Source organism: Chlamydotis macqueenii, chromosome 35 (genome assembly GCF_036417535.1).
Source record: "Chlamydotis macqueenii isolate bChlMac1 chromosome 35, bChlMac1.mat, whole genome shotgun sequence".
In the NCBI taxonomy this organism is placed as follows: Eukaryota; Metazoa; Chordata; class Aves; order Otidiformes; family Otididae; genus Chlamydotis; species Chlamydotis macqueenii.
In genome coordinates, this window is record NC_141590.1 from 136,907 (window position 1) to 163,399 (window position 26,493).

Below are 26,493 nucleotides of genomic sequence, written 5' to 3' on the forward strand. Positions count from 1 at the left end.
TTTGGCCCAAAACCTTGATCTTCTGCACCAACCCTTGACCATTTGCCCGAAATCCCAACCATTTGCCAAAAGCGTTGGCCGTTTGGCCCAAACATTGACCATTCTTGCCAAATCCTTGAGCGTTTTCCCCAAACGTCGACCGTTTACCCCAAATCCTGGCTGTTTAGCAAAAACCAGTCTCTACATTTCACCCCAAAACTTGAGCGTTTGCCCCAGACCTCGACCGGTTCCCCAAACCGTGGCAGTGCTGCTGAAGGTGCCCAGCCCTGCCAGGTAGGCCCCAACCCCCTTCCCCGGGCGCGGATTTGGGGATTTTGGGCCGGCACGACTCAAATTTTTCACCTTTTTTCTCTCCTTTCCGCAGGGCTGCGGGCGGCCGTGCAGCTCGTGGCGTCCGGAGGCGGCCTCCAGACCCCCGGCGGGTCCCTGACCCTCGTCTGCAAGGCCTCCGGCTTCACCTTCAGCAGCTTCACCATGGAGTGGGTGCGACAGGCGCCCGGGAAGGGGCTGGAGTGGGTCGCAGGTATTTGGAGCGATGGTGGTTACACAGACTACGCAACGGTTTGGGGTAAAAGGTTGAAGTTTGGGGCAAGAAGGGTTGAGATATTTTGGGAAACAGTCAGGATTTGGGGTAAACAGTCGATGTTTGTGGAAAAAAGTCAAGGTTTTGGCAAGAACGATCAATGTTTGGGGCAAAAGGTCAAGATTTTGGGCCAATGGTCAAGGTTTGAGAGAAAAAGCGTCTGAAATACGCGGCAAACAGTTGAGGTTTTGGGCAAATGGTTGATATTTGGCCAAAAATGTTTGAGGTTTGTGGCAAACGGTCAAGGTTTTGGCCAAAAATGGTCGAGATTTGGGGCAAAAAGATCAAATTTGGTCGAGAATTGTTGAGGTTTGTGGTTAAAGGCTGAGGTTTGGGGCAAGAACAGGTGAGATTTTTTTGGGAAACAGTCAAGGTTTTGGGGTAAACGGTCGACGTTTGGGGCAAACGGTCAAGTTTTTTGCAAGAATGATTGATGTTTGGGGCAAATGGTCAAGATTTGTGTCAGAATTGGTCAAGAGCTGAGTAAATGCTCGAGGTTTGGGACAAGAACGGTTGAGATATTGGGCAAACGGCCAAGGATTGTGGTAAAATCAGTTGAGGTTTGGAGCAAATGGTCGAGATTTGGTCAAAAACACCTGAAGTGTGGGGCACAACTTGGAGGCTGGGTGCCACCACCACCACCAGCATCAGCTTTCGCGCAGAAGTAGGTGGCGGTGTCGTCGGCCCTGAGGCTGTTCATCTGCAGCGTGAGCGTGCTCTGGGAGTTGTCCCTGGAGACGGTGAAGCGTCCCTTCACCGCCGGCGCGTATTCTGTGTAACTACCACTGCTGCCAATACTCGCGACCGGTTCGAGCCCCTTCCCGGGCGCCTGTCGCGCCCAAACCATGTGGAAGCTGCTGAAGGTGCCCAGCCCTGCCAGGTAGGCCCCAACGGCGCCGATCCCCCACCCCGGGCGCGGATTTGAGGATTTTGAGCCGGGACGACTCAGATTTTTCACCTTTTCTCTCCTTTCCACAGGGCTGCGGGCGGCCGTGCAGCTGGTGGCGTCCGGAGGCGGCCTCCAGCCCCCCGGGGGGTCCCTGACCCTCGTCTGCAAGGCCTCCGGCTTCACCTTCAGCAGCTTCACCATGGAGTGGGTGCGACAGGCGCCCGGGAAGGGGCTGGAGTGGGTCGCGGGTATTCAAAGCGATGGTGGTTACACAGACTACTCCATAGTTTGGGGTAAAAGGTTGAAGTCTGGGGCAAGAACAGTTGAGATTTTTTGGGAAACAGTCAGGATTTGGGGTAAACGGTCGACGTTTGGGGAAAACGGTCAAGGTTTTGGCCAAAACCATCAATGTTTGGGGTAAATGGTCAAGATTTGTGCCAAAAATGGTCACGATCTGACACAAACGGTCAGGATTTGGGGCAAGAACGGTTGAGATTTTGGGCAAACGATCACGGTTCGGTGTCAACGGTCAAGGTTTTGGCGAAAAATGGTCGAGATTTGGGGCAAACGGTCAAGCTTTTGGCCAAAAATCACTGAGATTTGGGGCAAACATCAAGGTTTGGGGCAAACGGTCAAGATTTTGGCCAAAAACGGTTGAGATTTGGGGCAAATGGTCAAGGTTTGGGGCAGAAGGTCAAGGTTTTGGCCCAAAATGGTTAGGTTTAGTGCAAAAAGACCAAATTTGGTCAAGAATTGTTGAGGTTTGAGGCAAATGGTTGTAATTTGGGGGAAGAACAGTCAGGACATGGGGCAAAATATGTTGAGTTCTGGTTCAAGGAGTTGAGTTTTGGAGCAAATGGCTGAGTTTGGTGCAAAACGAGTCGAGTTTTGGGTCAAAAACATTGAGATTTGAAGCAAACGTTGAAGGTTTGGGTAAAAACTGCTGAGGTTTGGGGCAAAGAGTCAAGGTTTGGTCAAAACCGCTTGAAGTTTGGGGCAGAACTTTGAGGCCTGGGGCCGGCTGCCACCAGCACCATCATCATCTTCTTTCGCGCAGAAGTAGGTGGCGGTGTCGTCGGCCCTGAGGCTGTTCATCTGCAGCGTGGTCGTGCTCTGGGAGTTGTCCCTGGAGATGGTGAAGCGTCCCTTCACCGCCGGCGCATAGTATGGGCTACTACCACTGCTGCTAATACCCGCGACATACTCCAGCCTCTTCCCGGGCGCCTGTCGCATCCATCCCATGCCGAAGCTGCTGAAGGTGCCCAGCCGTGCCAGGTAGGCCCCAACCGTGCCAGGTAGGCCCCAACGGTGCCGATCCCCCACCCCGGGCGCGGATTTGGGGATTTTGGGCCGGCACGACTCAAATTTTTCACCTTTTCTCTCTTTTTCCGCAGGGCTGCGGGCGGCCGTGCAGCTGGTGGAGTCCGAAGGCGGCCTCCAGACCCCCGGGGGGTCCCTGACCCTCGTCTGCAAGGGCTCCGGCTTCACCTTCAGCAGCTTCAACATGGAGTGGGCGCGACAGGCGCCCGGGAAGGGGCTGGAGTGGGTCGCAGGTATTTGGAGCGATGGTGGTTACACAGACTACGCCACGGTTTGGGGTAAAAGGTTGAAGTCTGGGGCAAGAACGGTTGAGATTTTTTGGGAAACAGTCAGGATTTGGGGTAAACGGTCGACATTTGGGGAAAAAAGTCAAGGTTTTGGCAAAAACCATCAATGTTTGGGGCAAAAGGTCAAGATTTTGGGCCAATGGTCAAGGTTTGAGAGAAAAAGCGTCTGAAATACGCGGCAAACAGTTGAGGTTTTGGGCAAATGGTTGATATTTGGCCAAAAATGTTTGAGGTTTGTGGCAAACGGTCAAGGTTTTGGCCAAAAATGGTCGAGATTTGGGGCAAAAAGATCAAATTTGGTCGAGAATTGTTGAGGTTTGTGGTTAAAGGCTGAGGTTTGGGGCAAGAACAGTTGAGATTTTTTGGGAAACAGTCAAGGTTTTGGGGAAAACGGTCGACGTTTGGGGCAAACGGTCAAGTTTTTTGCAAGAATGGTTGATGTTTGGGGCAAATGGTCAAGATTTGTGTCAGAATTGGTCAAGAGCTGAGTAAATGCTCGAGGTTTGGGACAAGAACGGTTGAGATATTGGGCAAACGGCCAAGGATTGTGGTAAAATCAGTTGAGGTTTGGAGCAAATGGTCGAGATTTGGTCAAAAACACCTGAAGTGCGGGGCACAACTTGGAGGCTGGGTGCCACCACCACCACCAGCATCAGCTTTCGCGCAGAAGTAGGTGGCGGTGTCGTCGGCCCTGAGGCTGTTCATCTGCAGCGTGAGCGTGCTCTGGGAGTTGTCCCTGGAGACGGTGAAGCGTCCCTTCACCGCCGGCGCGTATTCTGTGTAACTACCATCGCTGCCAATACTCGCGACCGGTTCGAGCCCCTTCCCGGGCGCCTGTCGCGCCCAAACCATGTGGAAGCTGCTGAAGGTGCCCAGCCCTGCCAGGTAGGCCCCAACGGCGTCGATCCCCCACCCGGGCGCGGATTTGGGGATTTTGAGCCGGGACGACTCAGATTTTTCACCTTTTCTCTCCTTTCCGCAGGGCTGCGGGCGGCCGTGCAGCTGGTGGAGTCCGGAGGCGGCCTCCAGCCCCCCGGGGGGTCCCTGACCCTCGTCTGCAAGGCCTCCGGCTTCACCTTCAGCAGTTTCTACATGGTTTGGGCGCGACAGGCGCCCGGGAAGGGGCTGGAGTACGTCGCATATATTAGCAGCAGTGGTAGCACAAGGTACGTGCCGGCGGTGAAGGGACGCTTCACCATCTCCAGGGACAACTCCCAGAGCACGACCACGCTGCAGATGAACAGCCTCAGGGCCGACGACACCGCCACCTACTTCTGCGCGAAAAGTAGTGGTGGTGGTGGTGGTGGCCCCGACCCCAGGCCTCAAAGTTCTGCCCCAAACTTCAGGTGGTTTCGACCAAACCTTGACTCTTTGCCCCAAGCCTCAGCAGTTTTTACTCCAGATCTCGACCATTTGCCCCAAACCTCAACTGGTTTTACCCAAACCTTCAACGTTTGCCCCAAACTCAACCATTTGTGACCCAAAACTCGACTGGTTTTGTGCCCAACTCAACCATTTGCTCCAAAACTCCACAAATGTTGCCCCATGTTTTGACTGTTCCTCCCCCAAACTTCAACCATTTCCCCAAACCACCATCTCTTACCCCAAATGGCTGCCTTTCACCCCAACCCCTGACTGTTGGCCTCAAACCTCAACTGTTCTTGCCCCAAACCTCGAGCATTTCCCTCAGATCTTGACCATTTCCACCAAACATTGACCATTCTTGCCAAACCCTTGACTGTTTTCCCCAAACGTCGACTGTTTACCCCAAAATCCTGACTGTTTCCCAAAAAATCTCAACTGTTCTTGCCCCAAACCTCAGCCTTTTACCCCAAACCTCAACAATTCTTGAGCAAATTTGGTCTTTTTGCACTAAACCTAAACATTTTGGCCCCAAACCTTGACCTTCTGCACCAACCCTTGACCATTTCCCCGAAATCCCAACCATTTGCCAAAAGCGTTGGCCGTTTGGCCCAAACATTGACCATTCTTGCCAAATCCTTGAGCGTTTTCCCCAAACGTCGACCGTTTACCCCAAATCCTGGCTGTTTAGCAAAAACCAGTCTCTACATTTGACCCCAAAACTTGAGCGTTTGCCCCAGACCTCGACCGGTTCCCCAAACCGAGGCAGTGCTGCTGAAGGTGCCCAGCCCTGCCAGGTAGGCCCCAACGGCACCGATCCCCCACCCCAGGGCGCGGATTTGGGGATTTTGGGCTGGGACAACTCAGATTTTTCACCTTTTCTCTCTTTTTCCGCAGGGCTGCGGGCGGCCGTGCAGCTGGTGGAGTCCGGAGGCGGCCTCCAGCCCCCCGGGGGGTCCCTGACCCTCGTCTGCAAGGGCTCCGGCTTCACCTTCAGCAGCTTCAGCATGGTTTGGGTGCGACAGGCGCCCGGGAAGGGGCTGGAGTGGGTCGCGCTTATTACCAGCAGTGGTAGCACATACTACGCGCCGGCGGTGAAGGGACGCTTCACCATCTCCAGGGACAACTCCCAGAGCACGACCACGCTGCAGATGAACAGCCTCAGGGCCGACGACACCGCCACCTACTTCTGCGCGAAAAGTAGTGGTAGTGGTGCTGGTGGCAGCCGGCCCCAGGCCTCAAAGTTCTGCCCCAAAATTCAGGTAGTTTTGACCAAACCTTGACTCTTTGCCCCAAACCTCAGCAGTTTTCACTCCAGATCTCGACCATTTGCCCCAAACCTCAACTGGTTTCACCCAAATCTCAAACGTACGCCCCGCATCTCAACTGCTTTCTCCCCAAACCTTGACCCGTTCCCCCAAACCTCAACTCTTTGCCCCAGACCTTCGCTGTCTCCCCCAGTCCTTGATCGGTTTTGCCCCGACTCTTTCCAGTTTTCACCCCAAATCTCATCCATACACCCCAAATCTCGACCGTACGCCTCCTAATCTTGACCGTTTATACCCCGATCTCAACCATTTGCCCCAAAAAGTGACCATTGGCCCCAGACCTCAACCATTTTTGCCACAAACCCTGACCGTTTACCCCAAACATTGATCCTTCTTGCCAAACCCTTGACCGTTTTCCCCAAACGTCGACCTTTTGCCCCAAAATCTTGACTGTTTCCCAAAAAATCTCAACTGTTCTTGCCCCAAACCTCAGCCTTTTACCCCAAACCGTGGTGCAGTCTGTGTAACTACCACTGCTGCTAATTTCCGCGACCGACTCCAGCCCCTTCCCGGGCGCCTGTCGCACCCACTCCATGGTGAAGCTGCTGAAGGTGAAGCCGGAGGCCTTGCAGACGAGGGTCAGGGACCCCCCGGGGGGCTGGAGGCCGCCTCTGGACTCCAGTGACGCTTTGGGGAAAACGGTTGAGGTTTGGGGCAAAACCAGTTGAGGTTTGAGGCCAACAGTTTGGGGCAAACGGTTGGGATTTTGGGCAAATGGTCAAGGGTTGGGGGAAGAAGCGGCTGAAATATGCGGCAAACAGTTGAGGTTTTGGGCAAATGGTTGATATTTGGCCAAAAATGATTGAGGTTTGGGGGGAAACGGTCAAGGTTTTGGCCAAAAATGGTTAGGTTTAGGCCAAAAAAACCATGTTTGGTCAAGAATTGTTGAGGTTTGGGATAAAAGGCTGAGGTTTGGGGCAAGAACAGTTGAGATTTTTTGGGAAACAGTCAAGGTTTTGGGGAAAACGGTCGACGTTTGGGGCAAACGGTCAAGTTTTTTGCAAGAATGGTTGATGTTTGGGGCAAATGGTCAAGATTTGTGTCAGAATTGGTCAAGAGCTGAGGGAAATGTTCCTGATTTGGGTCAAGAACGGTTGAGATATTGGGCAAACAACCAAGGTTTTGGAGCAAATGGCTGAGTTTGGTGCAAAACCAGGTGAGTTTTGGGTCAAAAATTGTTGAGATTTGAAGCAAACGTTGAAGGTTTGGGTAAAATCAGTTGAGGTTTGGGGCAAAGAGTCAAGGTTTGGTCAAAACCGCCTGAATTTTGGGGCAGAACTTTGAGGCCTGGGGCCGGGTGCTACCACCACTAGCAGTAGCTTTCGCGCAGAAGTAGGTGGCGGTGTCGTCGGCCCTGAGGCTGTTCATCTGCAGCGTGGTCGTGCTCTGGGAGTTGTCCCTGGAGATGGTGAAGCGTCCCTGCACCGCCGGCGCATAGTATGGGCTACTACCATCGCTGCTAATACCCGCGACGTACTCCAGCCCCTTCCCGGGCGCCTGTCGCATCCATCCCATGCCGAAGCTGCTGAAGGTGCCCAGCCCTGCCAGGTAGGCCCCAACCGGGCCGATCCCCTTCCCCCGGCGTGGATTTGGAGATTTTGGGCCGGGACAACTCAAACTTTTTGCCTCCTTTTTCTCGTTTCTGCAGGGCTGCGGGCGGCCGTGCAGCTGGTGGCGTCCGGAGGCGGCCTCCAGCCCCCCGGGGGGTCCCTGACCCTCGTCTGCAAGGGCTCCGGCTTCACCTTCAGCAGTTTCCCCATGGAGTGGGTGCGACAGGCGCCCGGGAAGGGGCTGGAGTACGTCGCGAGTATTTACAGCGATGGTAGTGGCACAGACTACGCGCCGGCGGTGAAGGGACGCTTCACCATCTCCAGGGCCAACTCCCAGAGCACGCTCACGCTGCAGATGAACAGCCTCAGGGCCGACGACACCGCCACCTACTTCTGCGCGAAACGTGCTGCTAGTGGTGGTGGCAGCCGGCCCCAGGCCTCAAAGTTCTTTGTCTCAAACCTCAACCATTTGTGCCCCGAACGTCGACCACTTCCCCCAACCTTGGCTACTTCTGCCACAAGCCTTGAGCATTTACCCCCACTCTTGACCATTTGCCCCAAATCTCAACCATCTCTGCCACCAACCGTGACAGCTTACCCCAAACCTTGGCCGTTTGCCCAATATCTCAACTGTTCTTGCCCCAAACCTCAGCCTTTTACCCCAAACCTCAACAATTCTTGACCAAATTTTGTCTTTTTGCCCTAAACCTAACCATTTTGGCCCCAAACCTTGACTGCTTGCCCCAAATCTCGACAATTTTAGGCCAAAACCTTGACCTTTTGCCCCAAACCTCAATCATTTTTGGTCAAATATCAACCATTTGCCCAAAACCTCAACTGTTTGTCGCGTATTTCAGCCGCTTTTTCCTGCCAAACCTTGACCATTTGCCCAAAATCTTGACCTTTTGCCCCAAACATTGACCATTCTTGCCAAACCCTTGACCGTTTACCCCCAATCCTGACTGTTCCCCAAAAAATCTCACCCCTTTTTGCCCCAACCTGCAACCGTTTGCCTCAATCCATGACCACTGACCCCAAATCTCTACATTTGACTCCAAAACTTGAGCGTTTGCCGCAGACCTCGACCGTTTCCCCAGCAGCGAGGGCCGGGGGCCGCCCGGCCTGGCTGCCTCCTGCGGTGACACCGCTCGCCCGCGGTTTTCCTGCCACACACGGGGTCGGGGCCGCCGCCACCGGCGCCACCACCAGCAGTACCAGCTTCTTTCGCGCAGAAGTAGGTGGCGGTGTCGTCGGCCCTGATGCTGTTCATCTGCAGCGTGAGCGTGCTCTGCGAGTTGTCCCTGGAGAGTTTGAAGCGTCCCTGCACCGCCGGTGCGTACCATGTGCCAGCACCCCTGTCAATACTCGCAACCGACTCCAGCCCCTTCCAGGGCGCCTGTCGCACCCAGGCCATTGTGGAGCTGCTGAAATCGTAGCCGGAGCCCTTGCAGACGAGGGTCAGGGACCCCCCGGGGGGCTGGAGGCCGCCTCCGGACTCCACCAGCTGCACGGCCGCCCGCAGCCCTGCGGAAAAAGAGAAAAAAGGTGAAAAATTTGAGTCGTGCCGGCCCGAAATCCCCAAATCCGCGCCCGGGGTGGGGGATCGGCGCCGTTGGGGCCTACCTGGCAGGGCTGGGCACCTTCAGCAGCTTCACCATGCAGTGGGCGCGACAGGCGCCCGGGAAGGGGCTGGAGTACGTCGCGGGTATTGACAGCTATGGTAGCACATACTACGCGCCGGCGGTGAAGGGACGCTTCACCATCTCCAGGGACAACTCCCAGAGCACGACCACGCTGCAGATGAACAGCCTCAGGGCCGACGACACCGCCACCTACTTCTGCGCGAAAGTAGATGATGATGGTGCTGGTGGTGGCCCCGACCCCAGGCCTCAAAGTTCTGCCCCACACTTCAGGTGGTTTTGACCAAACCTTGACTCTTTGCCCCAAACCTCAGCAGTTTTTACTCCAGATCTCGACCATTTGCCCCAAAACTCAACTGGTTTCACCCAAACCTCAAGCGTTTTCCTGAAACCCAACCATTTTTTACCCAAAACTCAACCATTTGCTCCAAAACTCCACAATTTTTGCCCCATGTCCTGACTGTTCTTACCCCAAACCCGGACGCCCCTGCCCTGCCTCCCAAAATCCCACCACCTTCCCCAAAATCCTTGCCCCGAGCGTCAGCACCCCTGCGGCCCAAAATCCCGTTATCTTCCCCAAAATTCCTTTCCCTGAGCACCAGCATCGCCAGTCTGAATCCCCAAATTCCCAGTATCTTCCCCCAAAATCCTTGCCCCGACCATCAGCATCCCAAATTTCTGGCCTTTTCCCCAAAACTCCGTTATTTTCCTCAAATTCCTTGCTCCCATCCCAGTTATCCCTGCGCTGCTTCCCAAATTCCCAGTATCTTCCCCAAAATTCCCAGTATCTTCCCCCAAAATCCCAGCATATTCCCCCAAAATTCCCAGCATCTTCCCCCAAAATTCTTATTATTTTTCCCAAAATCCCAGTATCTTCTCCCCGAATTCCCATTATTTTTCCCCAAATCCCAGTATCTTCCCCCAAATTCCCAGTATCTTCCCCCAAAATTCTCATTATTTTTCCCCAAATTCCCAGCATCTTCCCCCAAAATTCTCATTATTTTCCCCCAAATCCCAGTATCTTCCCCAAATTCCCAGTATTTTCCCCCAAATTCCCAGTATCTTTCCCCAAATTCCCAGCATCTTCCCCAAAATTCCCAGCATCTTCCCCAAAATTCTCATTATTTTTCCCTAAATCCCAGTATCTTTCCCCAAATTCCCAGCATCTTCCCCAAAATTCTCATTATTTTTCCCTAAATCCCAGTATCTTTCCCCAAATTCCCAGTATCTTCCCCCAAAATTCTCATTATTTTCCCCCAAAATTCTCATTATTTTCCCCAAATTCCCAGTATCTTCCCCAAATTCCCAGTATCTTTCCCAAAATCCCACTATCTTTCCCCAAATTCTCATTATTTTCCCCCAAATCCCAGTATCTTCCCCAAATTCCCAGCATCTTTCCCCAAAATTCCCAGCATCTTCCCCCCAAAATTCTCATTATTTTTCCCAAAATCCCAGCATCTTCCCCCAAATTCCCAGTATTTTTCCCCAAATTCCCAGCATCTTCCCCCAAAATTCTCATTATTTTTCCCCAAATCCCAGTATCTTCCCCAAATTCCCAGTATTTTTCCCCAAATCCCAGTATCTTCCCCAAATTCCCAGTATCTTTCCCCAAATTTCTCATTATTTTCCCCCAAATCCCAGTATCTTCCCCAAATTCCCAGTATCTTCTCCCAAATTCCCAGTATCTTCCCCCAAATTCCCAGCATCTTCCCCCAAAATTCTCATTATTTTCCCCAAATTCCCAGCATCTTCCCCAAAATTCCCAGCATCTTCCCCCAAAATTCTCATTATTTTTCCCAAATTCCCAGCATCTTCCCCCAAATCCCAGTATCTTCCCCCAAATTCCCAGTATCTTCCCCCAAAACCCCCGTCGCAGGGGTGGGGGAGGGGAGGGAGCTCCGGAACCGCTCGTTTCCGGCTTTTCTACCCCAAAACAACGCCGATGACGTCAGCCGGCAGCGAACTCCGGCCGGAGAAGCAATTAAATAATTAAGCGGAGGGCAATTAAGTAATTAAGCGCGAAGAAGTCGTTAGCGGCGCGAAGAGATTGTGACTAAATAATTCGGCGTCAGTAATTAATCAGGGCGATGCAGAGACTGCAGTTTAATTAATTAGGGTAAATAATTAATCAGGGTGCTGCAGAGACTGCAGTTCAATTAATTAGGGTAAATAATTAATCAGGGTGCTGCAGAGATTGTAATTAAAAAAATCGGTGTAACTAAATAATCAGGGTGCTGTAGAGATTGTAATTAACTTAATTAGGGTAAATAAATTATCAGGGTGCTGTAGTGATTGCAATTTAATTAATCAAGGTAAATAAATGATCAGGACTCTTCAGAGATGGCAATTAAATTAATCAGGGTAAATAATTAATCAGGCCACTGCAGAGATGGCAATTAAATTAATCAGGGTAAATAAATTATCGGGATCTTGTAGTGACTGCAATTAACTTAATCAGGGTAAATAATTAATCAGGGCTCTGAAGAGATTGCAATTAAAAAATTCAGCATAAATAAATGATCAGAGTGCTACAGAATTTTTAATTAATTTAATTAGGGGAAAAATGATCAACATGTTGTAGAGATGGCAATTAAATCAGTCAGGGTAAATAATTCGTTAGGGCACTGCAAGATTAATTAACTTAATCGGGGTAAATAAATAATAAGGACTCTTCAGAGCTTGCAATCAAATTAATCAGGGTAAGTAATTAATCAGGGCTCTGCAGAGATTGCAATTCAATTAAGCAGGGTAAATAATTAATCAGGGCTCTGCAGAGATTGCAATTAAAAAATTCGGTGTAAATAATTAATCAGGGTGCTGCAGAGCTTGCAATTAAATTAATCAGGGTAAATAAATGATCAGGGCAATGCAGAGATTGCAATTTAATTAATCAAGGTAAATTAATGATGAGGGCGCTGTAGAGACTGCAATTAAATTAATCAGGGTAAATGAATGATAAGGACTCTGCAGAGATTGCAACTTAATTAATCAAGGTAAATTAATGATAGGGGAGCTGCAGAGCTTGCAATTAAATTAATCAGGGTAAATAATTAATCAGGGGGCTGCAGAGATTGTAATTTAATTAATCAGGGTAAATAAATTATCAGGATGTTGTAGTGATTGCAATTAAATTAATCAGGGTAAATAAATGATGAGGGTGCTGCAGAGATTGCAATTGAAAAATTAAGTGTAAATAAATGATCAGGGTGCTGCAGAATTTGTAATTAAATTAATTAGGGTAAATAATCAGGGCGATGCAGAGATTGCAATTTAATTAATCAGGGTAAATAAATGATCGAGATGTGGCAGTGATTGCAATAAAATTAATTAGGGTAAATAAATTATGAGGGCGCTGTAGAGACTGCAATTAAGTTAATCAGGGTAAATAATTAATCAGGGCGATGCAGAGATCGCAATTAAATTAATCAGGGTAAATAAATGATAAGGACTCTACAGAGACTGCAATTAAATAATTCAGGATAAATAAATTATCAGGATGTTGAAGTGATTGCAATTAAATTAATTAGGGTAAATAAATGATGAGGGATCTGTAGAGACTGCAATTAAATTAATTAGGGTAAATTAATGATGAGGGATCTGCGGAGATTGCAATTAAAAAATTCGGCGTAAACAAGCGATCGGGCGCTGCAGACGTCGCAATTCAATAATTGCGCGTACACCTGCGATTAATTCCCTGGAGACGCCGCAATTAATTAATTAATGCGGCCTAGGTCGCTGACGAATTCCCCAGAGACGTCGTAATTAAATAATTGCCCCTACACCTGCGATTAATTCCCTGGAGACGCTGCAATTAATGAATTCCGTCGATTCCGGCGAGGCTAAAATTAAACAATCCGGCGTAAACAAGCTCGCCGTTGAACGGCCCAACGCTAACGAAGGCCCTGGCCGAGATTTGCAATTAAAACGCCCGGCGGGGCCTTGAGGGGGGACGCGGGGGAGGCCCCATGCAAATCCCTGCCGCCCCGCCGCCTTTAAAACGCCGCCGCGGCCGGCATGGTGGCACATCCCCTCCTTCCTCCTCCTCCTCCTCTCCGCCATGGGCGCCCACTTGGCCTCCACCTTCCTCCTCCTCCTCGCCGCCCTGCCAGGTAGGCCGCAACGGCGCCGATCCCCCACCCCGGGCGCGGATTTGGGGATTTCGGGCCGGCACGACTCAAATTTTTCGCCTTTTTTCTCTTTTTCCGCAGGGCTGCGGGCGGCCGTGCAGCTGGTGGAGTCCGGAGGCGGCCTCCAGACCCCCGGGGGGTCCCTGACCCTCGTCTGCAAGGCCTCCGGCTTCACCTTCAGCAGTTTCGGCATGGAGTGGGCGCGACAGGCGCCCGGGAAGGGGCTGGAGTGGGTCGCGGGTATTAGCAGCGGTGGTAGCACATACTACGCGCCGGCGGTGAAGGGACGCTTCACCGTCTCCAGGGACAACTCGCAGAGCACGACCACGCTGCAGATGAACAGCCTCAGGGCCGACGACACCGCCACCTACTTCTGCGCGAAAGCTGCTCACGGCGCCGCCCGGCCGGTGCGCGGCTGGGCAAAAACGAAGAAAAACGCCCAAAAAAAAAAAAACCCACAAAACAATCCATCCCCCACCCCAAAAAAAAAAAAAAAAATCACGAGGCGGCGCGGTCGCGCTGGGAAATGGAGGGCGGCCAGGCGGGCCGGCCAGGCGGGCCGCGCTCCGGCGGCTTCGCGCGGCGCCCGAACCCCCTTGCACGGAGGACGAGACCCTTTCCACGGGGCGTAGACACCTCGCACGGCGCCCGAACCCCCTTGCACGGAGCCCAAAAAAAAAAAAAATCTGTGGAAGAACTTCCCGGGGAAATATTTCAGCCATTTCAAAAAATACGGAAAAATTTCTGCCATTTCCGCCAAAATTTGCCTAAATTTGGGCACACTTCGCCTCTTCGCAGCAGTTTTGCCCTGAATCTGGGAATTTTTTTTCCATTTCTAATTATTTTTGCCCAAAAAAAGAGGAAAATTTTCCCTTTTTTGGCCGTTTTTGCCACAAATTTGGGGACGCTTCTCCCGTTGCGACAATTTCTGTCAGAAATTCAGCCAAAATTTTCCTCTTTCAGCCCAGTTTGGCCTCAAATCTGGAGGCGCCTTCACCTTTCTGGCCAGATTTCCCCTAAATATTGAACTTTTTTTGGATTTACGGCCATTTTTGCCGCGTATCCGGGAATATTTTCCCCTTTATGGATAATTTTGCCCTGACTGGGTGAATTTTTTTGCCTTTTCTGGGCATTTTTGACCCCAAAATGGGGTTTTAGTTCACCTTTACGGCTCTTTTAGCGCCAAATTCTGGGATGGATTTGTTCTTTGTGGCCGGTGGTGATGTCTGGATGATCACGGAGGTGCAGGCGGTGACAAAACCACCGTTTTCTGCCAAGCGTTGGGGCGGAGTTTGGCCTCTTTGGGGCGGTTTTGACCCACAGTCGAGCGCGTTTTGCCTCTCAAGGCCATTTTTGACCAGATTTGGGCAAACTTTGTCCCCTTTGTGCCATTTTTGATCCAAATCTGGGCTCGGTTCACCTCTGAAGGCCACTTTTGCCCCAAATCTGGGCCTGCTTTGTCTCGTTGGGCCAGTTTTGACCCAAATCTGGGCACGCTTTCCCCTTAGGAGTTCAGTTTTGCCTCAGGTCTGGGCACGCTTTGGCTCTTTGGCCATTCTAGGCCCAAATCTGGGCAAGTTTTGCCTTTTATGGCCAGTTTATCCCCAAATCTGGCCATCCTTTGTCCTTTATGACCCGTTTTGCTCCCAATGTGGGCCCACTTTGGCTCTCTGGGCCAATTTCACCCCAAATCTGGGTGTGCTTTGGCTCTTTGGGGCAGTTTTGACCCAAATCTGGACACGTTTTGACTCTGAAATCCAATTTTGACCCCAATCTGCACACGTTTTAGATCTTTGGACAAGTTTCAACCCAAATCCAGCCAGGCTTTTGCTCTTTGGGCCCTTCTTCTCCCAAATCTAGGCGTGTTTTGACTCGTCTGCTCAGTTTTGCCCTAAATCTCATTATGATTTGGCTCTTCTGACCCATTTCACCCCAAATCTGGGCAGGTTTTTTTTTCTTAGGGCAAATTTTGAACCAGAATTGGGCACATTTTGACCCTTTGGGCCAGTTTTCCCCCCAAATTTGGGAACGCTTTCCCTTTAGGAGTGGTTTTGGGTGGGGAGGGCCCAGCTGAGGCTGTGGGCGCTGGGGCGTGCGGCCCCGCAGAGGAGGGGGCTGCGCCGGGGGATTTTGTGCGGCTCTGTCTCACCGTGGGTGCTGGTTGTTGTGGTTATGAAGCTCCCGGTGGTGCAGGCGGTGACAAAAACGCTGCTGGGGGCTCAGCTCCCGGGGGACCAGCCCCCGCTTGTGCCCCCTTCCCCTTCCTGCCCACTTCCGCACCAAAACTCAGCATTTCCTGTCCTTTCTGCCCAATTTTGCACCAAATCCAGTGACACTTGGCCTCTAAACTCCATTTTCTATCAGTCTTTTGGGGGAATTGTAGCTCTTTGGGCCAGTTTTGACCCACAGTTGGGCACATTTTGGCTTCCAGGCCAGGATTGACACAAATCTGGGCACACTCTGCTTTTTTTTGGCCTGTTTTGACCAAAATTTGGACATACATTGGCTCTTCAGGCCAATTGTGACCAAAATCCATGATGCTTTGGCTCCGTGGGCTAGTTCTGACTCAAATTTGGGCACATGCTGGCTTTTTGGGCCAATTTCAGCCCAAATCTGGAGTGCTTTCAGCCAGTCTCAACCCAAATCAGGGCATATTTCCACTCTTCAGGCCCTTCTAGGCCCAAAAGTGAGAATAGATTCATCTTTTTGATGAATTGTGACCCAAATATGCCCATGCTTAGCTGTTTGAGCCAGCTTCAACCCCAAATCTGGACCCATTTTGGCTCTGAGGCCCCATTTTGACCCAAACCTGGAGATGTTTTGGCTCTTCAAGCCAGGTTCTTCTCTCCCAGTGCTGGTTCTGGCCGGGCTGGGTTTCCCATGGGCCTGAGCTGGGAGGGGAACTGGAGCTGTGGGCGGGGGACGCAGCTGGGCTCAGTTTGGCCCAAATTGGCCCCCAGCTGGGGTCAGTCCACCCCAATTGGCCCCAGGGCTGGCCCGTCCCATGGGACACCATGCCCAGTATATCAGTGAGGAGGGGGCTGAGGGGCGGCTCCTGCTACTGGGGGGGAAACTGGGCCTCAGGATTGGCTGTGAGCTCTTGTGCCGCGCTTTTTCCTCTTTTCATCCAAAGTTGATGCATTTTTGGGGTGTTTCTTGAAGTTTCCGAGCACGTGTTGGGCTGTTTGGCCTTTGGTGTCGGGTTTGGCCCCAAACCAGGCCACCTTGTGCTCTGGATGGCCGTGTTTTCCCCACATCCCAGTGCGTTTTCCCCTGCGTGCCCGCTTTTCCAGCCAATCCGGTGTCTCCCACTCTTCATTGTCTTTTTTTTCCCGAGGGATGAGGACGTTTTTGCTTCGTGTTCCCTGAAACCGGGGCCTGGTTTGCCCTCTACGGCCTGGTTTTCCCCAGATACTCAGGTAATTTTCCATTTTCCCCTGTTTTTCTCTTAAATCCTCGGATGCGTTTGCTCTTTATGGACATTTTGGCCACGCTGGGGATGGTTTAGCAGTTTCTGGTGGGTTTTTGAGGAAATGTGGGGTTGTTTCTGGCTTTGGGGGTCGTTTTGTGTGACGGGAGGGCCCAGCTGAGGCTGTGGGCGCTGGGGCGTGCGGCCCCGCAGAGGAGGGAGCTGCGCCGGGGGATTTTGTGCGGCTCTGTCTCACCGTGGGTGCTGGTGATTACAGTGCTGCTGCTGCTCACGGTGGTGCAGGCGGTGACAAAAACGCTGCTGGGGGCTCAGCTCCCGGGGGACCAGCCCCCGCTTGTGCCCCCTTCCCCTTCCTGCCCACTTCCGCACCAAAACTCAGCATTTCCTGTCCTTCCTGGCCCCTTTTGTGCCAAATCTGGTGTTAGTTTGCCTTTAAACTCCATTTTCTGCCCAGCTTTGGGTGGAGTTTGGCCTCTCTGGGCCAGTTTTGCCCCAAATCTGGCCGTGCTTTGGCTCTTTGGGCCAATTTTGCCCCAAATCTGAGCATGCTTCAGCTCTTCAGGCCCATTTTTCAGCAAACGTGGGGATGTTTTTTCCCTATTTTTCCACTTTTGCCCCCCATCTGGGGATGCTTTGGCTCTTTTTGCCGTTCTCGACCCAAATCTGGGCCTACTTCAGCTCTTAGGCCCACTTTCAACCCAAATCTGGGCCTGTTTTGCCTCTTTGGACCAGTTTTGCCCCAAATCTGGGCAGCTTTTGCCTCTTTGGGCCAATTTTGACTCAAATGTATGAATACTTTTGCCTCTTAAGCCCAGTTTTGCCCCAAATCTGGGCATTCTTTCACTCTTCAAACCAGTTTGGACCTAAACTTGGGCAACTTCTCCCCTTTTGGGCCTTTCTCTACCCAAACGTGTGCATGACTTTGCTTGGTTTAGCCCAGTTTTGGCCCAAATCTAGAATGTTTTGGCCTCTTTGGGGCAGTTTTGACCCAAATCTGGGCATATTTTGCCCTTTAGGGTTCAGTTTTGCCCCAAATCTGGGCACGCTTTGCCTCTTGGGGCAGTTTTTGACCCAGAGCTGGGTCAAAATTTCAGATTTTGGGCCAGTTTTCCCCCCAGATTTGGGAACGCTTTCCCTTTAGGAGTGGTTTTGGGTGGGGAGGGCCCAGCCGAGGCTGTGGGCGCTGGGGCGTGCGGCCCCGCAGAGGAGGGGGCTGCGCCGGGGGATTTTGTGCGGCTCTGTCTCACCGTGGGTGCTGGTCGTGATGTCTGGATGATCACGGTGGTGCAGGCGGTGACAAAAACGCTGCTGGGGGCTCAGCTCCCGGGGGACCAGCCCCCGCTTGTGCCCCCTTCCCCTTCCTGCCCACTTCCGCACCAAAACTCAGCATTTCCTCTCCTTCCTGCTCGATTTTGCACCAAATCCGGTGATACTTGGCCTCTAAACTCCATTTTCTATCAGTCTTTTTGGGGAATTTTAGCTCTTTGGGCCAGTTTTGACCCACAGTTGGGCACATTTTGGCTTTTCAGGCCAGGATTGACACAAATCTGGACATACTGTGCTTTCTTTTGGCCTGTTTTGAGCCAAATTTGGACATACATTGGCTCTTCAGGCCAGTTGTGACCAAAATCCATGATGCTTTGGCTCCGTGGGCTAGTTCTGACTCAAATTTGGGCACATGCTGGCTTTTTGGGCCAATTTCAGCCCAAATCTGGGATGCTTTCAGCCAGTCTCAACCCAAGTCAGCGCATATTTCCACTCTTCATGCCCTTCTAGGCCCAAAAGTGAGAATAGATTCGTCTTTTTGACGAATTGTGACCCAAATATGCCCATGCTGAGCTGTTTGAGCCAGCTTCAACCCCAAATCTGGACCCATTTTGGCTCTGAGGCCCCATTTTGACCCAAACCTGGAGATGTTTTGGCTCTTCAAGCCAGGTTCTTCTCTCCCAGTGCTGGCTCTGGCCGGGCTGGGTTTACCATGGGCCTGAGCTGGGAGGGGAACTGGAGCTGTGGGCGGGGGACGCAGCTGGGGTCAGTTTGGCCCAAATTGGCCCCCAGCTGGGGTCAGTCCACCCCAATTGGCCCCAGGGCTGGCCCGTCCCATGGGACACCATGCCCAGTATATCAGTGAGGAGGGGGCCGAGGGGCGGCTCCTGCTACTGGGGGGGAAACTGGGCCTCAGGATTGGCTGTGAGCTCTTGTGCCGCGCTTTTTCCTCTTTTCATCCAAAGTTGATGCATTTTTGGGGTGTTTCTTGAAGTTTCCGAGCACATCTTGGGCTGTTTGGCCTTTGGTGTCGGGTTTGGCCCCAAACCAGGCCACCTTGTGCTCTGGATGGCCGTGTTTTCCCCACATCCCAGTGCGTTTTCCCCTGCGTGCCCGCTTTTCCAGCCAATCCGGTGTCTCCCACTCTTCATTGTCTTTTTTTCCCGAGGGATGAGGACGTTTTTGCTTCGTGTTCCCTGAAACCGGGGCCTGGTTTGCCCTCTACGGCCTGGTTTTCCCCAGATACTCAGGTAATTTTCCATTTTTGCCCGTTTTTCTCTTAAATCCTCGGATGTGTTTGCTCTTTATGGACATTTTGGCCACGCTGGGGATGGTTTAGCAGTTTCTGGTGGGTTTTTGAGGAAATGTGGGGTCGTTTCTGGCTTTGGGGGTCGTTTTGTGTCACGGGAGGGCCCAGCTGAGGCTGTGGGCGCTGGGGCGTGCGGCCCCGCAGAGGAGGGGGCTGCGCCGGGGGATTTTGTGCGGCTCTGTCTCACTGTGGGTGCTGGTCGTGATGTCTGGATGATCACGGTGGTGCAGGCGGTGACAAAAACGCTGCTGGGGGCTCAGCTCCCGGGGGACCAGCCCCCGCTTGTGCCCCCTTCCCCTTCCTGCCCACTTCCGCACCAAAACTCAGCATTTCCTGTCCTTCCTGGCCCCTTTTGCGCCAAATCTGGGGATGTTTTCCCTCTAAACACCGTTTTCTGCCCAGCTTTGGGGGGAGTTTGGCCTCTCTGGGCCAGTTTTGCCCCAAATCTGGCCGTGCTTTGGCTCTTTGGGCCAGTTTTGCCCCAAATCTGAGCATGCTTCAGCTCTTCAGGCCCATTTTTCAGCAAACGTGGGGATGTTTTTTCCCTATTTTTCCACTTTTGCCCCCAGTCTGGGGATGCTTTGGCTCTTTTTGCCATTCTCGACCCAAATCTGGGCCTACTGCAGCTCTTAGGCCCACTTTCAACCCAAATCTGGGCCTGTTTTGCCTCTTTGGACTAGTTTTGCCCCAAATCTGGGCAGGTTTTGCCTCTTTGGGCCAATTTTGACTCCAATCTTCAAATATTTTTGCCTCTTAAGCCCAGCTTTGCCCCAAATCTCGGCATTCTTTCCCTCTTCAAACCAGTTTGGGCCTAAATTTGGGCAGCTTCTCCCCTTTCCGGCCTTTCTCTACCCAAACGTGTGCATGCCTTTGCTTGGTTTTGCCAGTTCTGGCACAAATCTAGAATGTTTTTGCCTCTTTGGGCCAGGTTTGACCCAAATCTGGGCAGCTTTTGCCTCTTTGTGCCAATTTTGACTCAAATCTACAAATACTTTTGCCTCTAAAGCCCAGTTTTGCCCCAAATCTACACCCTTTTTTGCCTCTTTAGGCCTATTTTGGCCAAAACCTGGGAATATTTTTGCCTCTTAAGCCCAGTTTTGCCCCAAATCTGGGCGTTCTTTCACTCTTCAGACCAGTTTGGACCTAAATTTGGGCACCTTCTCCCCTTTCAGGTCTTTCTCTACCTAAACGTGTGCATGATTTTGCTTGGTTTAGCCCAGTTTTGGCCCAAATCTAGACTGTTTTTTCTCTTTGGGCAGGCAGTTTTGCCCCAAATCTGTGCATGCTTTGCCTCTTGGGGCAGTTTTTGACCCAGAGCTGGGTCAAAATTTCAGATTTTGGTCCAGTTTTCCCCCCAGATTTGGGAACGCTTTCCCTTTAGGAGTGGTTCTGGGTGGGGAGGGCCCAGCTGAGGCTGTGGGCGCTGGGGCGTGCGGCCCCGCAGAGGAGGGGGCTGCGCCGGGGGATTTTGTGCGGCTCTGTCTCACCGTGGGTGCTGGTAGTGGTTGTTGTGGTTATGAAGCTCACGGTGGTGCAGGCGGTGACAAAAACGCTGCTGGGGGCTCAGCTCCCGGGGGACCAGCCCCCACTTGTGCCCTCTTCCCCTTCCTGCCCACTTCCGCACCAAAACTCAGCATTTCCTGTCCTTTCTGCTCGATTTTGCACCAAATCTGGTGATATTTTGCCTTTAAACTCCATTTTCTGCCAGGCTTTGGGGGGAGTTTGGCCTCTCTGGGCCAGTTTTTCCCCAAATCTGGCCGTGCTTTGGCTCTTTGGGCCAATTTTGCCCCAAATCTGAGCATGCTTCAGCTCTTCAGGCCCATTTTTCAGCAAACATGGGGATGTTTTTCCTTATTTTTCCACTTTCACCCCCAATCTGGGCATGCTTTGGCTCTTTTCACCGTTCTTGACCAGAATCTGGGCCTAATGCAGCTCTTAGGCCTCCTTTCAACCCAAATCTGGGCCTTTTTTGCCTCTTTGGACCAATTTTGCCCCAAATCTACAATTACTTTTGCCTGTTAAGCCCAGTTTTGCCCCAAATCTACACCCTTTTTGCCTCTTGAGGCCTATTTTGGCCAAAACCTGGGAATATTTTTGCCTCTTAAGCCCAGTTTTGCCCCAAATCTACACCCTTTTTCCTATTTAGGCCTATTTTGACTCAAATCTATGAATATTTTTGCCTCTTAAGCCCAGTTTTTCCCCAAATCTGGGCATTCTTTAACTCTTCAAACCAGTTTGGGCCTAAATTTGGGCACCTTCTCCCCTTTCAGGCTTTTCTCTACCCAAATGCGTGCATGCTTTTGCTTGGTTTTGGCCAGTTTTGGCCCAGATCTAGAATGTTTTGGCCTCTTTGGGCCAGGTTTACCCCAAATCTGTGCATGCTTTGCCTCTTGGGGCAGTTTTTGACCCAGAGCTGGGTCAAAATTTCAGATTTTGGGCCAGTTTTCCCCCCAGATTTGGGAACGCTTTCCCTTTAGGAGTGGTTCTGGGTGGGGAGGGCCCAGCTGAGGCTGTGGGCGCTGGGGCGTGCGGCCCCGCAGAGGAGGGGGCTGCGCCGGGGGATTTTGTGCGGCTCTGTCTCACCGTGGGTGCTGGTGCTGGTTGGGGTGCTGCTCACGGTGGTGCAGGCGGTGACAAAAACGCTGCTGGGGGCTCAGCTCCCGGGGGACCAGCCCCCGCTTGTGCCCCCTTCCCCTTCCTGCCCACTTCCGCACCAAAACTCAGCATTTCCTGTCCTTTCTGCCCAATTTTGCACCAAATCCAGTGACACTTGGCCTCTAAACTCCATTTTCTATCAGTCTTTTGGGGGAATTGTAGCTCTTTGGGCCAGTTTTGTCCCACAGTTGGGCACATTTTGGCTTTTCAGGCCAGGATTAATGCAAATCTGGGCACACTCTGCTTTTTTTTTGGCCTGTTTTGACCAAAATTTGGACATACATTGGCTCTTCAGGCCAGTTGTGACCAAAATCCATGATGCTTTGGCTCCGTGGGCTAGTTCTGACTCAAATGTGGGCACATGCTGGCTTTTTGGGCCAGTTTCAGCCCAAATCTGGGATGCTTTCAGCCAGACTCAACCCAAATCAGGGCATATTTCCACTCTTCAGGCCCTTCTAGGCCCAAAACTGAGAACATATTTCTCTTTTTGATGAATTGTGACCCAAATATGCCCATGCTGAGCTGTTTGAGCCAGCTTCAACCCCAAATCTGGACCCATTTTGGCTCTGAGGCCCCATTTTGACCCAAACCTGGAGATGTTTTGGCTCTTCAAGCCAGGTTCTTCTCTCCCAGTGCTGGTTCTGGCCGGGCTGGGTTTCCCATGGGCCTGAGCTGGGAGGGGAACTGGAGCTGTGGCCGGGGGACGCAGCTGGGCTCAGTTTGGCCCAAATTGGCCCCCAGCTGGGGTCAGTCCACCCCAATTGGCCCCAGGGCTGGCCCGTCCCATGGGACACCATGCCCAGTATATGAGTGAGGAGGGGGCTGAGGGGCGGCTCCTGCTACTGGGGGGGAAACTGGGCCTCAGGATTGGCTGTGAGCTCTTGTGCCGCGCTTTTTCCTCTTTTCATCCAAAGTTGATGCATTTTTGGGGTGTTTCTTGAAGTTTCCGAGCACATCTTGGGCTGTTTGGCCTTTGGTGTCGGGTTTGGCCCCAAACCAGGCCACCTTGTGCTCTGGATGGCCGTGTTTTCCCCACATCCCAGTGCGTTTTCCCCTGCGTGCCCGCTTTTCCAGCCAATCCGGTGTCTCCCACTCTTCATTGTCTTTTTTTTCCTGAGGGATGAGGACGTTTTTGCTTCGTGTTCCCTGAAACCGGGGCCTGGTTTGCCCTCTACGGCCTGGTTTTCCCCAAATACTCAGGTAATTTTCCATTTTCCCCTGTTTTCCTCTTAAATCCTCGGATGCGTTTGCTCTTTATGGACATTTTGGCCACGCTGGGGATGGTTTAGCAGTTTCTGCTGGGTTTTTGAGGAAATGTGGGGTTGTTTCTGGCTTTGGGGGTCGTTTTGTGTGAAGGGAGGGCCCAGCTGAGGCTGTGGGCGCTGGGGCGTGTGGCCCCGCAGAGGAGGGGGCTGCGCCGGGGGATTTTGTGCAGCTCTGTCTCACCGTGGGTGCTGGTGCTGGTTGGGGTGATTGGAGTGCTTCTCACGGTGGTGCAGGCGGTGACAAAAACGCTGCTGGGGGCTCAGCTCCCGGGGGACCAGCCCCCGCTTGTGCCCCCTTCCCCTTCCTGCCCACTTCCGCACCAAAACTCAGCATTTCCTGTCCTTCCTGGCCCCTTTTGTGCCAAATCTGGGGATGTTTTCCCTCTGAACACCATTTTCTGCCCAGCTTTGGGGGGAGTTTGGCCTCTCTGGGCCAGTTTTTCCCCAAATCTGGCCGTGCTTTTGGCTCTTTGGGCCAATTTTGCCCCAAATCTGAGCATGCTTCAGCTCTTCAGGCCCATTTTTCAGCAAAACGTGGGGATGTTTTTTCCCTATTTTTCCACTTTAGCCCCCCTATCTGGGCATGCTTTGGCTCTTTTTGCCGTTCTTGACCCAAATCTGGGCCTACTGCAGCTATTAGGCCCACCTTCAACCCAAATCTGGGCCTGTTTTGCCTCTTTGGACCAGTTTTGCCCAAAATCTGGGCAGGTTTTGCCTCTTTGGGCCAATTTTGACTCCAATCTACAAATATTTTTGCCTCTTAAGCCCAGCTTTGCCCCAAATCTGGGCATTCTTTCACTCTTCAAGTTAGTTTGGGCCTAAATTTGGGCAGCTTCTCCCCTTTCCGGCCTTTCTCTACCCAAACGTGTGCATGCCTTTGCTTGGTTTTGCCAGTTTTGGCACAAATCTAGACTGTTTTTGCCTCTTTGGGCCAGGTTTACCCCAAATCTGGGCACGCTTTGCCTCTTGGGGCAGTTTTTGACCCAGACCTGGGTCAAAATTTCCGATTTTGGGCCAGTTTTCCCCCCAGATTTGGGAACGCTTTCCCTTTAGGAGTGGTTTTGGGTGGGGAGGGCCCAGCTGAGGCTGTGGGCGCTGGGGCGTGCGGCCCCGCAGAGGAGGGGGCTGCGCCGGGGGATTTTGTGCGGCTCTGTCTCACCGTGGGTGCTGGTGCTGGTTATGGTTATGAAGCTCACGGTGGTGCAGGCGGTGACAAAAACGCTGCTGGGGGCTCAGCTCCCGGGGGACCAGCCCCTGCTTGTGCCCCCTTCCCCTTCCTGCCCACTTCCGCACCAAAACTCAGCATTTCCTGTCCTTTCTGCCCAATTTTGCACCAAATCCAGTGACACTTGGCCTCTAAACTCCATTTTCTCTCAGTCTTTTGGGGGAATTTTAGCTCTTTGGGCCAGTTTTGACCCACGGTTGGGCACATTTTGGCTTCCAGGCCAGGATTAATGCAAATCTGGGCACACTCTGCTTTTTTTTGGCCTGTTTTGACCAAAATTTGGACATACATTGGCTCTTCAGGCCAGTTGTGACCAAAATCCATGATGCTTTGGCTCCGTGGGCTAGTTCCGACTCAAATTTGGGCACATGCTGGCTTTTTGGGCCAATTTCAGCCCAAATCTGGGATGCTTTCAGCCAGTCTCCACCCAAATCAGGGCATATTTCCACTCTTCAGGCCCTTCTAGGCCCAAAACTGAGAATAGATTCGTATTTTTGATGAATTGTGACCCAAATATGCCCATGCTTAGCTGTTTGAGCCAGCTTCAACCCCAAATCTGGACCCATTTTGGCTCTGAGGCCCCATTTTGACCCAAACCTGGAGATGTTTTGGCTCTTCAAGCCAGGTTCTTCTCTCCCAGTGCTGGTTCTGGCCGGGCTGGGTTTACCATGGGCCTGAGCTGGGAGGGGAACTGGAGCTGTGGGCGGGGGACGCAGCTGGGGTCAGTTTGGCCCAAATTGGCCCCCAGCTGGGGTCAGTCCACCCCAATTGGCCCCAGGGCTGGCCCGTCCCATGGGACACCATGCCCAGTATATGAGTGAGGAGGGGGCTGAGGGGCGGCTCCTGCTACTGGGGGGGAAACTGGGCCTCAGGATTGGCTGTGAGCTCTTGTGCCGCGCTTTTTCCTCTTTTCATCCAAAGTTGATGCATTTTTGGGGTGTTTCTTGAAGTTTCCGAGCACGTGTTGGGCTGTTTGGCCTTTGGTGTCGGGTTTGGCCCCAAACCAGGCCACCTTGTGCTCTGGATGGCCGTGTTTTCCCCACATCCCAGTGCGTTTTCCCCTGCGTGCCCGCTTTTCCAGCCAATCCGGTGTCTCCCACTCTTCATTGTCTTTTTATTTCCCGAGGGATGAGGACGTTTTTGCTTCGTGTTCCCTGAAACCGGGGCCTGGTTTGCCCTCTACGGCCTGGTTTTCCCCAGATACTCAGGTAATTTTCCATTTTTGCCCGTTTTTCTCTTAAATCCTCGAATGCGTTTGCTCTTTATGGACATTTTGGCCACGCTGGGGATGGTTTAGCAGTTTCTGGTGGGTTTTTGAGGAAATGTGGGGTTGTTTCTGGCTTTGGGGGTCGTTTTGTGTGACGGGAGGGCCCAGCTGAGGCTGTGGGCGCTGGGGCGTGCGGCCCCGCAGAGGAGGGGGCTGCGCCGGGGGATTTTGTGCGGCTCTGTCTCACCGTGGGTGCTGGTGCTGGTGGTTGGGGTGCTGGTGATGCTTATCACGGTGGTGCAGGGGGTGACAAAAACGCTGCTGGGGGCTCGTCTCCCGGGGGACCAGCCCCCGCTTGTGCCCCCTTCCCCTTCCTGCCCACTTCCGCACCAAAACTCAGCATTTCCTGTCCTTCCTGGCCCCTTTTGTGCCAAATCTGGGGATGTTTTCCCTCTAAACACCGTGTTCTGCCCAGCTTTGGGGGGAGTTTGGCCTCTCTGGGCCAGTTTTGCCCCAAATCTGGCCGTGCTTTGGCTCTTTGGGCCAATTTTGCCCCAAATCTGAGCATGCTTCAGCTCTTCAGGCCCATTTTTCAGCAAACGTGGGGATGCTTTTTCCCTATTTTTTCACTTTTGCTCCCAATCTGGGGATGCTTTGGCTCTTTTTGCCGTTCTCGACCCAAATCTGGGCCTACTGCAGCTCTTAGGCCCACTTTCAACCCAAATCTGGGCCTGTTTTGCCTCTTTGGACCAGTTTTGCCCCAAATCTGGGCAGGTTTTGCCTCTTTGGGACTATTTTGCATCAAATGTATTAATACTTTTGCCTCTTAAGCCCAGTTTTGCCCCAAATCTGGGCATTCTTTCACTCTTCAAACCACTTTGGACCTAAATTTGGGCACCTTCTCCCCTTTCAGGCCTTTCTCTACCCAAACACGTGCATGCTTTTGCTTGGTTTAGCCCAGTTTTGACCCAAATCTAGAATGTTTTTGCCTCTTTGGGCCAGGTTTGCCCCAAATCTGTGCATTCTTTGCCCTTTAGGGTTCAGTTTTGC

General features: G+C 52.3%; 2 gene segments (V, D, J or C); one reads left to right on the plus strand and one right to left on the minus strand.

The window, feature by feature from the left end:
• Window positions 1-3,670: 3,670 nt before the first annotated feature.
• LOC147596865 (Ig heavy chain V region 6.96-like) lies at window positions 3,671-7,284 on the minus strand. The segment is given in 3 exon segments: window positions 3,671-3,913; window positions 6,287-6,396; window positions 7,074-7,284. Coding segments are annotated over 3 exon segments (564 nt in total).
• Window positions 7,285-13,001: 5,717 nt separating this feature from the next.
• LOC147596866 (Ig heavy chain V region 914-like) lies at window positions 13,002-26,410 on the plus strand. The segment is given in 3 exon segments: window positions 13,002-13,068; window positions 13,168-13,493; window positions 26,357-26,410. Coding segments are annotated over 3 exon segments (432 nt in total).
• The last annotated feature ends 83 nt before the right edge of the window (window positions 26,411-26,493 follow it).